Source organism: Aptenodytes patagonicus, chromosome 5, assembly GCF_965638725.1.
Source record: "Aptenodytes patagonicus chromosome 5, bAptPat1.pri.cur, whole genome shotgun sequence".
Lineage (NCBI taxonomy): Eukaryota > Metazoa > Chordata > Aves > Sphenisciformes > Spheniscidae > Aptenodytes > Aptenodytes patagonicus.
The window spans coordinates 63076473-63090685 of NC_134953.1; the positions used below are offsets into that span (position 1 = coordinate 63076473).

General features: G+C 44.4%; 1 protein-coding gene across 2 annotated transcripts in view; it reads left to right on the forward strand.

The window, feature by feature from the left end:
• The window catches only part of GLIS1 (GLIS family zinc finger 1), a 211923-nt gene that overhangs the window by 176752 nt on the left and 20958 nt on the right, over nt 1-14213 (forward strand). Inside the window, exon 8 of one of the 2 annotated variants that reach the window (XM_076340174.1) lies at nt 8697-8847. In XM_076340174.1, coding sequence (XP_076196289.1) covers nt 8697-8847 — 151 coding nt within the window. The remainder of the gene's footprint in view (nt 1-8696; nt 8848-14213) is intronic. The other variant, XM_076340175.1, reaches the window with a different exon arrangement.

The following is a 14213-nucleotide window of genomic DNA, read 5'->3' on the forward strand; positions in this document are numbered from 1 at the left end:
GAAAGACCAGTGACATTTCCCTCAGAACAGGCTGCACTTAAGAACCTCAGAAATAGCCTCAGATTTCAAGTGACAACAATAAAACAGGAAAAAAGTTATTAGCTTACAGATAAACAGACCATCCCTAACCTCTCAGTGTCATTTCTGAGAATCTCTTGCGAAATTAAGGATTTTATCTATCAATAATACTGGCTTTCTCTGATATGATTTCTTTGCTGATTATATCAATCCATCACCAGGAAGTTGTAAAAACCCTAGTAAATCTTCCCTGATACTTCCATTGGGTCATCCCATATGAGACCCCATCACATGAAAAAGTGCCAGGGAAAATAAATCAAGATTTGAGACTGTTTTACAGTGAAACAGAAGTTGTATCATACTATGTGTAGTACAATTCCATAGGCAAAACTGTTCCTCTATCATTATTTAGGGCATATAAGCTAAAGTGCTGATCCTTACAGACTTAAAGCATAAGGACATTCCTGCTGCCACCTATAGTCTGCAATGATTGCACATTTGCTCTTTCAAATAAACAGAGGTAATATTTCTGGAGAAATCAGCTATAATACTCTATATAGGATATATATGGATAAATACAGTATATGATGTCCTCTCGATTCCACTTGAAAATATGAAAATGTTCATGGTTTGGGTTTTTGTTTTGAGTTTGGGTTTTTTTCCCCCCTTTTTTTTTTCCAAAGAAACCACATTATTAATGTGGAGAGCTCTGGGCTTTAGGGATCACTTGGATTCCTGGAGAGTTTCAGTTTTGTCTTTCTCCGAGTTAAAGCACATTTTAAATATGTCAGGGATGAAAGCCAATCACAGAAAAAATGAAATATTTAAAAAGCTCCCATCCGTTGTCTCTGACTTCAAAGCAGGTTTGCGCTTAGGACTGGGTAAGAGAGTGAGCAAAAGAATGTTTTGCAGTCAGAGGAACCCGTTGTTTGCTTAGATCTTCCTCCTTTTTCCCTCCTCATAACTAAGGTGCTTCATGGCTGCACTCATTCAACTCTAGCTGTGCCCAAGAGCTCGTATCACTCTCCCTGCAAAGGAAGTGTCTCCATTTAGGTAATTCCACTCAAGCATTTTCTCTGGGCATGTTTTATTATTGTTTTTCTGGTCTTAGTTAGCATCAAGCTGGGGGAAAAAAAACGCTGCTAGTCACAGATGCTCAGAGTACTGTTTTGGCAACAGATGTTAAGGTTAAAGGCCAAGTCATTTAAAATATTGATTGATTACATATATTTACAAGCTAAGATGGTCAATGCGTGAAGAGGCCCAAGGTGCACAGTCCTGAAGTGGTTTGCACTTGCAGGAGTAGTCATTCATAACAGCTCCAAAGACTTCTGTGTGACTTCAGGTATTCAGAATATTATAGCTCATTGCTTAAAAAAAGGAAGAAAAACTGTAAAAGAAATGAAATTTTAGAAGTATTGAAAATTATACTGAGACTGGAATACCAACTGCTCTTTCCCCCTTGACTTAGAATCATAGAATCATAGAATCATTAAGGTTGGAAAAAACTTCTAAGATCATCGAGTCCAACCGTCAACCCAACACCACCATGCCCACTAAACCATGTCCCTAAGCGCCTCATCTACACGTCTTTTAAAAACCTCCAGGGATGGGGACTCCACCACTTCCCTGGGCAGCCTGTTCCAATGTTTCACCACTCTTTCAGTAAAGAAATTTTTCCTTACATCCAATCTAAACCTCCCCTGCCGCAACTTGAGGCCATTTCCTCTCGTCCTATCGCTTGTTACTTCGGAGAAAAGACCAACACCCACCTCGCTACAACCTCCTTTCAGGTAGTTGTAGAGAGCGATGAGGTCTCCCCTCAGCCTCCTTTTCTCCAGGCTGAACAGTCCCAGTTCCCTCAGCCGCTCCTCATAAGACTTGTTCTCCAGACCCCTCACCAGCCTCGTTGCCCTTCTCTGGACACGCTCCAGCACCTCAACGTCCTTCTTGTAATGAGGGGCCCAAAACTGAACACAGTATTCGAGGTGCGGCCTCACCAGTGCCGAGTACAGGGGCACAATCACTTCCCTACTCCTACTGGCCACACTATTTCTGATACAGGCCAGGATGCCATTGGCCTTCTTGGCCGCCTGGGCACACTGCCGGCTCATGTTCAGCCGGCTGTCGACCAACACCCCCAGGTCCTTTTCCGACAGGCAGCTTTCCAGCCACTCTTCCCCAAGCCTGTAGCGCTGCATGGGGTTGTTGTGGCCAAAGTGCAGGACCCGGCACTTGTCCTTGTTGAACCTCATACAGTTGGCCAGGGCCCATCGATCCAGCCTGTCCAGGTCCCTCTGCAGAGCCTTCCTACCCTCGAGCAGATCAACACTCCCGCCCAACTTGGTGTCGTCTGCAAACTTACTGAGGGTGCACTCAATCCCCTCATCCAGATCATCAATAAAGATATTAAACAAGACCGGCCCCAGTACTGAGCCCTGGGGAACACCGCTCGTGACCGGCCGCCAACTGGATGTAACTCCATTCACCACAACTCTCTGGGCCCGGCTGTCCAGCCAGTTTTTGACCCAGCGCAGAGTCCACCTGTCTAAGCCGTGAGCCGCCAGCTTCTCTAGGAGAATGCTGTGGGAGACGGTGTCAAAGGCCTTGCTGAAGTCCAGGTAGACCACATCCACAGCCTTTCCCTCATCCACTAGGCGGGTCACCTGGTCATAGAAGGAGATCAGGTTGGTCAAGCAGGACCTGCCTCTCATGAATCCGTGCTGGCTAGGCCGGATCCCCTGGTTGTCCCGCTCATGCCTTGTGAGCGCCCTCAAGATGAGCCGCTCCATAATCTTCCCCGGCACCGAGGTCAGGCTGACAGGCCTGTAGTTCCCCGGATCCTCCTTCCGGCCCTTCTTGTGGATGGGCGTCACATTGGCAAGCCTCCAGTCTTCCGGGACCTCCCCCGTTAACCAGGACTGCTGATAAATGATGGAGAGCGGCTTGGCGAGCACCTCCACCAGCTCCCTCAGCACTCTCGGGTGGATCCCATCCGGCCCCATAGACTTGTGAGTGTCCAGGTGGCATAGCAGGTCATTGACTGCTTCCTCCTGGATTACGGGGGGTTCATCCTGCTCGCCGTCCCCGTCTTCCAGCTCGGGGGGCCGAGTACCCTGAGGATAACTGGTCTGCCTGTTAAAGACTGAGGCAAAGAAGGCATTGAGTACCTCAGCCTTTTCCTCATCCTCAGTGACAATGTTCCCCCTTGCATCCAATAAAGGATGGAGATTCTCCTTGGCTCTCTTCTTGTCATTAATATATTTGTAAAAACTTTTTTTGTTGTCTTTAACGACAGCGGCCAGATTGCGTTCTAGCTGGGCTTTTGCCTTTCTCATTTCTTCTCTGCACGACCTAACAAGATCCCTGTACTCTTCTTGAGTCGCCTGCCCCTTCTTCCACAAGCGGTAAACTCTCCTTTTTTTCCTGAGTCCCAGCAAGAGCTCCCTGTTCAGCCAGGCCGGTCGTCTTCCCCGCCCGTTCTTCTTACGGCGTACAGGGACAGCCTGCTCCTGCGCCTTTAAGACTTCCTTCTTGAAGATCGTCCAGCCTTGCTGGACCCCTTTGCCCTTCAGGACCGTCTCCCACGGGACTCTGTCAACCAGCGTCCTGAACAGGCCAAAGTCCGCCCTCCGGAAGTCCATGGTTGTGGTTTTGCTGCCCCCCCTCCTTACTTCACCAAGAAGCGAGAATTCTATCATTTCATGGTCGCTAAGCCCAAGACGGCCTCCGACCACCACATCTCCCACCAGTCCTTCTCTGTTTGTAAACAGCAGGTCGAGCGAGGCACCTCCCCTGGTAGGCTCAGTTACCAGCTGTGTCAGGAAGTTGTCTTCCACACACTCCAGGAACCTCCTAGACTGCTTCCTCTCTGCCGTGTTGTATTTCCAGCAGACGTCTGGGAAGTTGAAGTCCCCCACGAGAACAAGGGCTAGCGATTGAGAAACTTCTGCCAGCCGCTTATAGAACGCTTCATCCGCCCCTTCATCCTGGTTGGGTGGTCTATAACAGACTCCCAGCAGGATATCTGCCTCGTTGGCCTTCCCCCTCATCCTTACCCATAGACACTCAACCGTACCATCATCACAATCGTTGAGCTCTATACAATCAAAACACTCCCTAACATACAGGGCCACCCCACCGCCTCTCCTTCCTCGCCTGTCCCTTCTGAAGAGTCTGTAGCCATCCATTGCAGCACTCCAGTCGTGAGAGTCACCCCACCATGTTTCTGTGAGGGCGACTAAGTCATATCTCTCCCGCTGCACAATGGCTTCCAGCTCCTCCTGCTTGCCGCCCATGCTGCGTGTATTGGTGTATATGCACTTGAGCTGGGCTATCAATTTCGCCCCCGGCATCGGCACACCACCCCTCGGCTCATCTCTAGCGAGCCTGGTTTTATCCCCTTCCCCCTTCGAACCTAGTTTAAAGCCCTCTCAATGAGCCCTGCCAATTCATGAGCCATGATCCTTTTTCCCTTGTGAGACAGCTGGACTCCGTCTGTCACCAGCAGGCCCGGTGCCATGTAAACCTCCCCATGATCAAAAAAGCCAAAATTCCTCCGACGGCACCAGCCCCTGAGCCACGCGTTGATCAGGTGTGTTTTCCTGCTCCTTTCAGTATCCTTCCCTGCCACTGTAGGGATAGAGGAAAACACTACCTGTGCTCCCGATCCTTGAACCAGTCGCCCCAGTGCCCTGAAGTCCCTTTTGATCGCTGCAGGACTTCTCTCCGCAACCTCAATGGACTTCTTCCATTGTAGAGGCACCTAGTGTTCCGGGCAAAGGGATCCACGCAGCAAAGACAGCATTTCTCTCCCCTCAAACAACTCTTCCTTTCTGTTAGGGCTTGGCAGTGGGAAGGATCTTACACACCCTCATATCAGCAGATACCTCCTGCTTCCCTGAATAAGGCAGTTCACTCTCTCTCTTTCCTGATAAACTGCCACTGCCAATATTTCCTTCTAAAAGCACCATCTTTGGGCTTAAAACCCATGAACATACCATTAGGTAGTCATGGGATCAGAGTGACAGCAGCTCCAAACTTTGAGTGTCTTAAGTCTGGAATAAAAATATGCCTATCAAAACTTTTTACAGTCAAAATGAATTGCAGTAGCAGCATAAATGGCTGATAGCTGATAGCATTCATAGTGCCTAGTATAGTACACCCTGCACAGTGCCCATGACCAGGGAAAGGTCTGTCCCTCTGAAGGAAGTAAAGTTAATGTTTTGTTGGAGTGCCCTTGTTTTGCACTGTGTAAGATAAATAACTTTTAACTTTAAAGAAGTATCAATTTGGTTCTCAGTAACTCAACAGAAATGACTAATGTCTCATTGCAGACTCACATGGAATCTCACAGTAAATCCCATCTTCCATTGTGTGTGCCACATGGCCCCCGAAGTACTCTTAATTACAGGCAGACACCCCATGCAAGCAAAGCAAGTAAACAATAGGGTTGATTCTTTGTCTACATTGGCTCGTGTTTCAGCTTTCTCACTATCCAGAAGCTTCAGGGGCAGATGCAGCCCTCATCCAAATGGTAGGCTGTGCAGTCTCAGAGCCTCACCACCAGGCCCAGGAGCACACATCGCTGTGTCTGATGCCAGAGCAACCTTGTAGCTCCCCCCGTTCCTCCCACTAGCCCTGTGTCTGAAGGATACACGCCATACAAATCAGGACTCTGGGTTTAGTCTCATTTCCTTAGGAAGCAAGGCTTATATAATAATTTTGCTCGCCTCTCTGTCCACATGTGTGTCAGTCCCCTTCCTCACAGTATTTTTTTAAATCCATTAGCCAAGCTCAACCACATCTGACAAACGCCTCAGAGATAATTGTGTTCTGACAAGTTTCATTAATACTGGCAGCTGGATACCAGAGAGTGGCACCCAAAATTAGTATTCCCACTGCGGGAGAGGCAGGCAGGGCTCAGCTGTGACACATGCTGCTTGGCAGCACGCAGCACACGTGTAGCGCCACATTTGTCAAAGTGTCACAGAGGATATGGGGACAGCTGGGTTTACCCTGACATGCTTTAGCCTATGTTGCGGTGGGCTGCTGATCTAGCAATGCCATGGAGAGGGGCTGTCGGTGTGAGGGGAGCCAGTGGCTTCTGGGGTGAGGCAGCACAAGCTGTGGTATGGAAGGGGGGTCAGGGGATGTTGTGGTAAATAAAGATGTAGGAAAAGGAAAACTCACTGATGAACAAACCCTACAAGCCTCAGCACACATACGCTCCAAGCAGGGGCCTTTTCCGGAGAAGGTGTGATCAGTAAGTCAAAAGATGGATAAACTGACGGTGGATGGAAGAAGCCCTACTTTAAATAGGAGAGGAGATCCACAGCAATACATCTTTTCAAGCGCAAGAGTAGGCAATGGGTGTCCACCCTAGTAGTTCCACAGCTGGGTAAACTCCTCTGCATAGTGGTTGGGCATGGCAAAAACCCGGGGTGACAGGGATTCTGGTTTCATTTGCTTTTCTAATGGGGTAGGTTTGAGTGCACGGGATCATGCAGGACTCGTCTCCTGGACATATGGATGTGTGGGGTGGGTTTTTTTAACATTTTCTTGCTTCTCTAGAGGGGCAAGCTGATTGTAGGTACTCTGTTACTCTTTCTCATCCACCTCAAGCAAAGAGTTGAACTATCATCAGCAGCTGAGACAGTATGGAAGGGGCCAGGAGACACCTCTTAAACATTCATGAACTGTTCAGGGGTGGGATTGTAAGATAAAACATTTGAGTGTGTTTATTGGCCACCACACTGTTAAAGCTACCTTTCAAGGGTTTTTGAGCTTTTTGGGCGAGTTGTTGACAGCAGCCAGTAATAGTCTGCTAGCCTTAGAGAGCATAAACATCTCTTTTTATGTTCAGCAGTTTCCTCTAGGCTGTGCTGCCAATATACCTGAACTGTGTGTTGTAGGAAATACAGCTGAAGTGTGAAATGACACTGTACAGTCAAGGTCAAATTGGTATTTGGCTCATCTTCCAAGCCTGATAATGAATGTATGAACAGTAAGGATTTGGGGGAAGTGGAAACTATTGTATTATAAAATGGACTGAAGCCACCAGTACAAAAATGACATTTTCACAATGTAGCATCCTAGCTACTGACTTACTGTTATCAGAAGAGGCTTTGACAAATAAATCCTAGCATCACCTGGGAACATCTGACTTCTTAAAGCCCCTTCTGTCTGACTTTCAGTGCAGAAAGCAAGTTGGTTTCACTGGCTGGTTGACAAATGTTCTGTCTACTGGGAGACAGAGATGATGTGGTTCATTTTTGTTGCTTTAGATCTGTCAACAGCTGAGGACTCATTGTTCATGAGAGGTTTTTGACTCATCTGAAGTCCCTGACAAAGGTGGCTGGAATCTTGCCTTAGTGGTTCTGCTCTTCAATCACACAGAAACAGATGCTGACATTCAGCCGTGTCTTATCCGCCCAGAGGGCTGTCACACATTCCCCACGGCTCCAGATTTTCATGATGCTTTCTGCTTATTCCATGTCACTGTGAGAGTTTGGGAGGAGTGCCGTCTAGAACCCTGTCACTGACAGTGGGACACGTCCAAGTATAGCTGACACACAGCTCTCTCTTCCTGAACGTGTAGCTCTGCACACAATGAGTGGGAGAGGAAAGGTGAATGCTACAGGAGGAGAGAAGGCAAAGAAACTAGGCCTCAGAGGGGGTGTGGGGTCTTCTGTGCTGTATAGCTGGACACTGTGGGAGCCGGCAAACTTAATTTGCTCCCCACAGCCTTCAGAATACAATGTGAGTGGCTGCTCTAATCCTCCTCTGTGTGCAGATTCCCTGGGAGGCATGCCCTGGTGGACCAAAACTCTGGGAGATGTGTTGTAGGCAAGCTTTAAGAAGAGGAGAAGGGCAGAGAAACTGAGAAAAGAAGGACTAGGCTTTTCCAAGAATTGCACTTACTAGAGGCCAGTCCTTTTTTCCTCCTGCCATAGGGTGGCATTTGCAAACAGTGTTTGTAATGCCAGGCAGCAAGCACTTCTGCAATCTCCCCTCATTGCAGACGCCTGCCCTCAGTGCAGCCTTCATGCCAAAAGTCAGTGTCAAGGCCCTGACCCCCATATAGCCTAGACTGTCTTAGTGCATGGCTTACTCTTTAGAAGGGAGACTATAAGAAAAAAAACTTAATCCCAGCATCTTAATCCAAGAGTCTTGGGCAAAGCTTCCTCAACAAAGTATGTGCTTGAGGGCTTGACAGACACTTGACTATTGGTGCCCAACTTCCATGGTAGAGGAGAGTAGCCAGCGTCCTTAAAAAAAAATAACATCAACACTCCTTCAGTACCTCTGTGTACTAGAAGGCAGGGTGAGAGTCCTGCCGAGTCCTGCCAGATGCTAGGAGGAGTGCTTACAGGTCTGCAGTCACAGCAAGGAAGAAATGGACCACCTGAGAGGGTTGGAGGAGAGACACACACACATCAAAATACCTTGATACAGCTTTGAGTGCTGTTCCAAGCACAGCAGTATTCACTAACGTACTGGATCTCTGAGTAGGTGACTCCCCCTGGCAGTATGACTCCCCCAACAGAAGTGGGCTGCTGTGTGTTTGTGTCTCAGGGTCGGGTGGGGGATAGGGAAGCAGTTGGGGACGCCCAAGGACTTACTTGGATGCTTCTTTCCTTGCTTATTTTATTTTGCAAAATGATGTGTGTTCACAGGCATGTACAGTGGTTCCAGCGCTAACCATAATGGTCCCTCACCAGGTATATTGCCGCCTCCCCATGACATCCCTTCAAGACACCATCCACTCGACTCTACCCTTTCTAGTCCACATCACCATCAGTCGCCGTTGGAGAGTGCCAGGGAAGGGTATGTGTATGAAACATGCTTGGCCTCTGTCAGGCATGGTAATGAATGATTAATTGTTTATTTTACTTTGCATGGATGCTGTTCAAATGAAAAACACTGGCTCAAACTAAGCAATTGTGTTTGTTTTAGAATCATAGAATAATTTAGTTTTGAAGGGACCTCAGAAGGTCATGTCATCCATCCCCTGTGCAAAGCAGAGCAAACTTTGACATTACTATCAGGTTGCTCAGGGCCTTGTCTTATCTTCAACAAAACACACTGAGATATTTTTTTCTTCATAGAATGCAATTGCATTTAGATTTTTTTTTTTTAAGTTCTTCCTTGATGACTTCCTGTAGTTTTGGATAAGTGCAGAGAACTTTTCTCAGCTAAAATGAGAAATCTCTCAAAGGGTAAAAACCCAAACTATGACTCACTCAGAAATAAGGCAGTGTTTGCCTTAGTAAGACTTATTTTGTGTCAGAACGGCAGGCTTTCTCATTTCCTTGCTCTCTCATAAGATTTTCTGTAATACATCTCTCAGCAGCAGGCACTAACCTGTAAGCTTCTAATCAGGGAAGGGTATATTATCACATTGATTGTATAGATTGCATTGCTACAGTATGGATTGTATTGCATTGCTACAGTATCTGATATTTCTAAAGCACCATTTGCTCAAGGATCTCATAACATCTTCTCAACAGTAAAGAACCTCTGTAAGCCACAACATTCTGCTTTGATCTTTTTGCTTAGATTTTTTTTGGTGCCTAGCCTCATGCAAATTAAACATCAAACTTACAGTTTTTCTTCCCAGCACTTTTGACAGGGAAGGAACGCTGACTTTGCTTTACTGATGGGAACTTGGGATACAGAGAGATTAAGAGATTTTCTTTCCTAAAAATATGTTGGGGTTCTTTAGCAAATACAGCAATTGAATGTTGAGTTTTCCCATCCTAGTCCAGTGACTGACCCATCCCTTCTTTTATATGGGGAAAGGAAAGCCCAGAAAGTTTTTAATTGTATGCTTTAAGCAAAGGGCAGAAGGCAGAGTGTATGTGGCATGGAAGGGGCATGGTAAGGAGAATTACACCTGGAAGAGTTGAAGAACAATCTGATTGAGGAAATTCAATTAGGAACAAATTAATCCATTTTTTTTCTTAATTGGGGAATGAATGCTGTAGCAACCTTAGCTTCTATACCCTGTTCCTCCTTCAGCCATCTCTTCTGACCTATGCCAGTAGCAGGTACCAGTGCCCCCTCCCAATGTATGATGCATATCTGCCCATCATAGGAAGAGATTTACCCCGTCCCCATCACATAAGATGCCTGTGCCCAACCCTTCTCCTTCCCTGCCCTGCCACCCACATTCTCGACCTTGTATTTCCTGTTGGCAGACCCATGCCCATGGCAGAGTCATGGCCAACAGGAGGCATTGGGCATGCTGATTTAGATGGAAGTTATACCAGATAAATATGAAGTTTTCTGTAGCAGAGAAGGCAGTGAGCAGAAATAGGAGGAATGGAGACAGACAGTCCAAAGTGAAGGTAATCCACGAGCTATTCTTTCCCTGTAGAATGGGACTACTTGAGGCTGGGGGAGTAGGATCCCTTCCTCTCACCACTCCCCAGTGTGCTGCTCAGTTGTTTCCTCTTTGAGTTGGTTCCTAGGGGAGTTAAGGCAAAAAACCCCAACCAAGAATGAAATAAAGTAAGGATATACTATGGGAAGGATTTAACAGGCTGTCAGTAAGGTGGATTTGTTTCGAAGGCACTTCACATTCTGGTACTGTTAATAAGAAATGAAAGCAAAGACTTGAATGAGGGCAGCAGACAGTTTTCCCATTTGAGGGGTCTGAAGCTCCCAGATGAATTCTCCTTGCTGCCCCTCGTGTCTCCATTCCAGAGTACGGCACTGCTCTTTCAGCAGAAACACCGTGCTGAGTGAGCTGAGTTTCTCACTGAGCTCCTTCTACAGACATTTTGATCATTTGCTTAGGCCAAAGTTTACATCAGAATCGTCTCTGCTGTTTTCAGTTCTAGTGGAATAGGTATTCTTTCTCAGAGGAGACAACAGTGCTGATTTATTTTCTCAGTGCTTATATACCTAAGTAATGTGAAGTCTTTGCAGAAACACCATAGTTAATATCCTATGACAAAATATAAGAGTGAGATGATAACAGATTTCTAACCATGAACCAAACATCAGAAAATGGAGAGTGGAATGTATTTTTGAAGAGTTATTTTAAAACAGGGTATCTAGTTTCATGACATAATTACTTGGAATCTTTCAGCACCTCAGATACCATTTTCTAATAATACATTCAGCATTGTCATACCCAGTCCAAGATCCTTTTGCTGTATTTAATTGTTTATGCTTACATTATTAATGACTGCTGAAATAAAGCCCATACGTGACATTTTAATTGCAAGTACAGAAACTTAGTGTGAACTAATAGTCCTTGAATTTCATTTAGCACAGTTTTGTTTAAAGCATTCATCCGTTTAACTGGGCAAAATCACTTAATAATCTAATGCTTGGAGCCACTGAATTACAGAACTGTTACACCTTTGCCAGTTCATAGCAGTATGCCATTACTCATATAAAATATATATGGTTTACAATAGGAAAGAAACACCTAACACTACCTTTCTTCATATTAACTGCTCCAGCTTTCTGGCACACATATAATGTTTTGCCTCATTTGTCAGCTGTCTCAGCATTCATGTTTAAGTAAATGCGAAGAATTTCTGTACTGTGAATCAGTACGATGACAAGACTGGATTGCATAGTTTAAGTCTGTGGAATGAACCAAATGATTACTATCAAGAAATCTAATTACTGAGTCATCAAATACGGAAGATGCCAAAAACTACATGAGGCAGAGTACAAACAGTCTACTCAAGTTTGACATAAGATTCAGAATTTGATTTAAAGGCTTTTTCTTTTTTTTTTTTTAAAGCCCTATGTTATACCATCCTTTGCCAAAGTCAATACCAAGTGCAGCAGTCAATTTTCCCAAATGGTTTGCTAAGACATTTAAATAGTTTGACAAAATTATCTAATTCACTTGAAAATGTTCTAACGAAATCTGACTTCGTTACCAAATGTATTTATACTGGCTTTATACAATATGGAGAGTATTTTTTCAAATTCTGGTATGAAGTGTATGCTAGACCAAAAAATTTTACTTATATTGATATTAATTAAACTAAAAGTGTGTGACTGAGAAATATTTTGGCATCCAGAAAGTGAGCTTGTCATGATCCAGGCTTAAATATATATTTATTTTTTATTTCAGGTAGCAAAGGTTTATTTTAGCATTTCTTGTAGCATATGCCATTTATAATGTCTAACTCGGTTTCATTTTGCCCATTGCAAAAATAGTCTACTTTGATTTGTAGCAGAATGAAGACGGAAAAACAGCTTTTAGTATTAAATCTTAGGTGGATGTTGCACTTGGCTTTCTACTATTTTTTTAGCTGTTATTATCTAAGTAATCTAAAAATGTACTTAGTTTCATTTGTAAACTATCTCTGTAAATTCCAGTTTACAATATTCAGTGTGATAAATGATCAGCTTAAATGAAACTGATATGACTAAAGTTAAGTGAGTTTGAGTGGTGGCACCAAGTTAGGGATTTGCACCAATTTAGTGTAATGACCTAACAAGGTCACTTTGTAGGATCTGAACACGGTCCCTCTATATGTGACTGTGAGGCCCTCTGTCATTTGTGTTGCTCATAACAAACAGCACTTATGTTCTCAAAAGAAGCAGGGGGTACTGACAAATAATAACTTTACTGGGAAGGTGATGTGTCTCCAAGGGAAAGGAAAGTGAAACTATTTTTTTATATTCCTGTGGAAATTTAGGTCATTTCTGCTCTGTAAACACAACAGTAAATGAAGAACCAGTGGGATTAAGAAATCTGTGATGTCCATAGGTGATGATTAATGAGAACTCTGAATCCAGTCTTGTGAGCCTTTAATATAAAGGATTAAGTAATCAAGGTTAGAGGAAGGAGCTTACACAACTCTCTTTTGCCCGGGCTTCTCACCAGCTAACTGCAACCAGTTCAAACCATGTTCCAGACCCTGCTGGAGAGCCACTTACCCATACAAAATCACAAGAAACAGGACTTAATAACAATCAGGTGAAAAGAGACATTTTAATCAGGCTGCTTAAACATCAGAATTTGTGTTTGCTTGCTTCTTAGCACCTGTTAATTCAAATACCACAGAAATACTTAAATGTAAAGAGATCTCTGTTAAAAATTTAGTCCTTCATTTCTCGTTATGTAAAGCAACACAACATATACAGACCCTCCCTCGTCGCTCAACCAGGGAGCACCAGATTTGAAATTCCTGATATTTTTAAGGTTGAAAACAAATACACAGGATAAAATCTTGTGTGTTAGATTTTTATTTGTACTACTACCATGTTATACTTTGGCAATAAGAGACTGTAAGCCAGCTCCTACCCACATTTCAGCCCTGTTAACATACATTGCCAGGACCCTATCAGGTGCCTCCATTTCAAAGAAGAATCTGGCCCAGCCCCCCTACCTGCTCTCAGTGAGCTGCGGAGCTGGGAGAAAGCACCCTCCAACAACCCCACCTCTCTGCTCTGCGGGATTGTTTTTGGCTTCAGCTGTACCGGTAGATGATGATTGCATACAAAGGGTTTGGTGGGTGGCTTGCTCATCAGATGGTACCAGACTCAAATTCTTTCACTGTTGTTTGCAAGCAGCTAGTTTTCTGGAGCATGACTGTTTCTGGGATAAGATTTAAGAAATTGCCCCAAAACCAGTAAAAGAAATGGGGGAGATTCTTTTCAATAGGTTGTGCTATCTCCTTAGCTGCCAGAATCCATGGCCAGATAGGAAAATACATTTGTGTACCTAATTCTCATTACTTTCAGTGACAATTATGTGTCTAACTACTTATGTCTAAATTTTATTCATCTTTAAGTTTGTGAGCTCACATAAATAAATTGACTAGGAACTGGCATGTTGCTAGAATGTTTGCAGGAAACAAACTTTTACTCTCTAGAAGTACTCTGGAGAACTAAATACCTACACAGTTTTTATAACAGTTCCTAGGACCAAGGAGATACATCATTCATTCATTGTGGATTCCACTGGAGAATACTCTTCATTTATAATAGAATACACAAGTCAGTGTTTTAGTCTTTCTTTCAAAAGCACTAAAACCAATAACAAGAAACAGATATCTCTGACAGCTGAAAACATTTTCAATGGAGGAACCCAAGAACCTATCATCATTTATCTCAGTGTTATGGATCTGAGCACGCAAAAGGGGCATCGGTACATCTGTCCAAAGAAAGAACAATGTACAGGTGCGGAGCTGAGGTTCATGTAACAAAGAAAA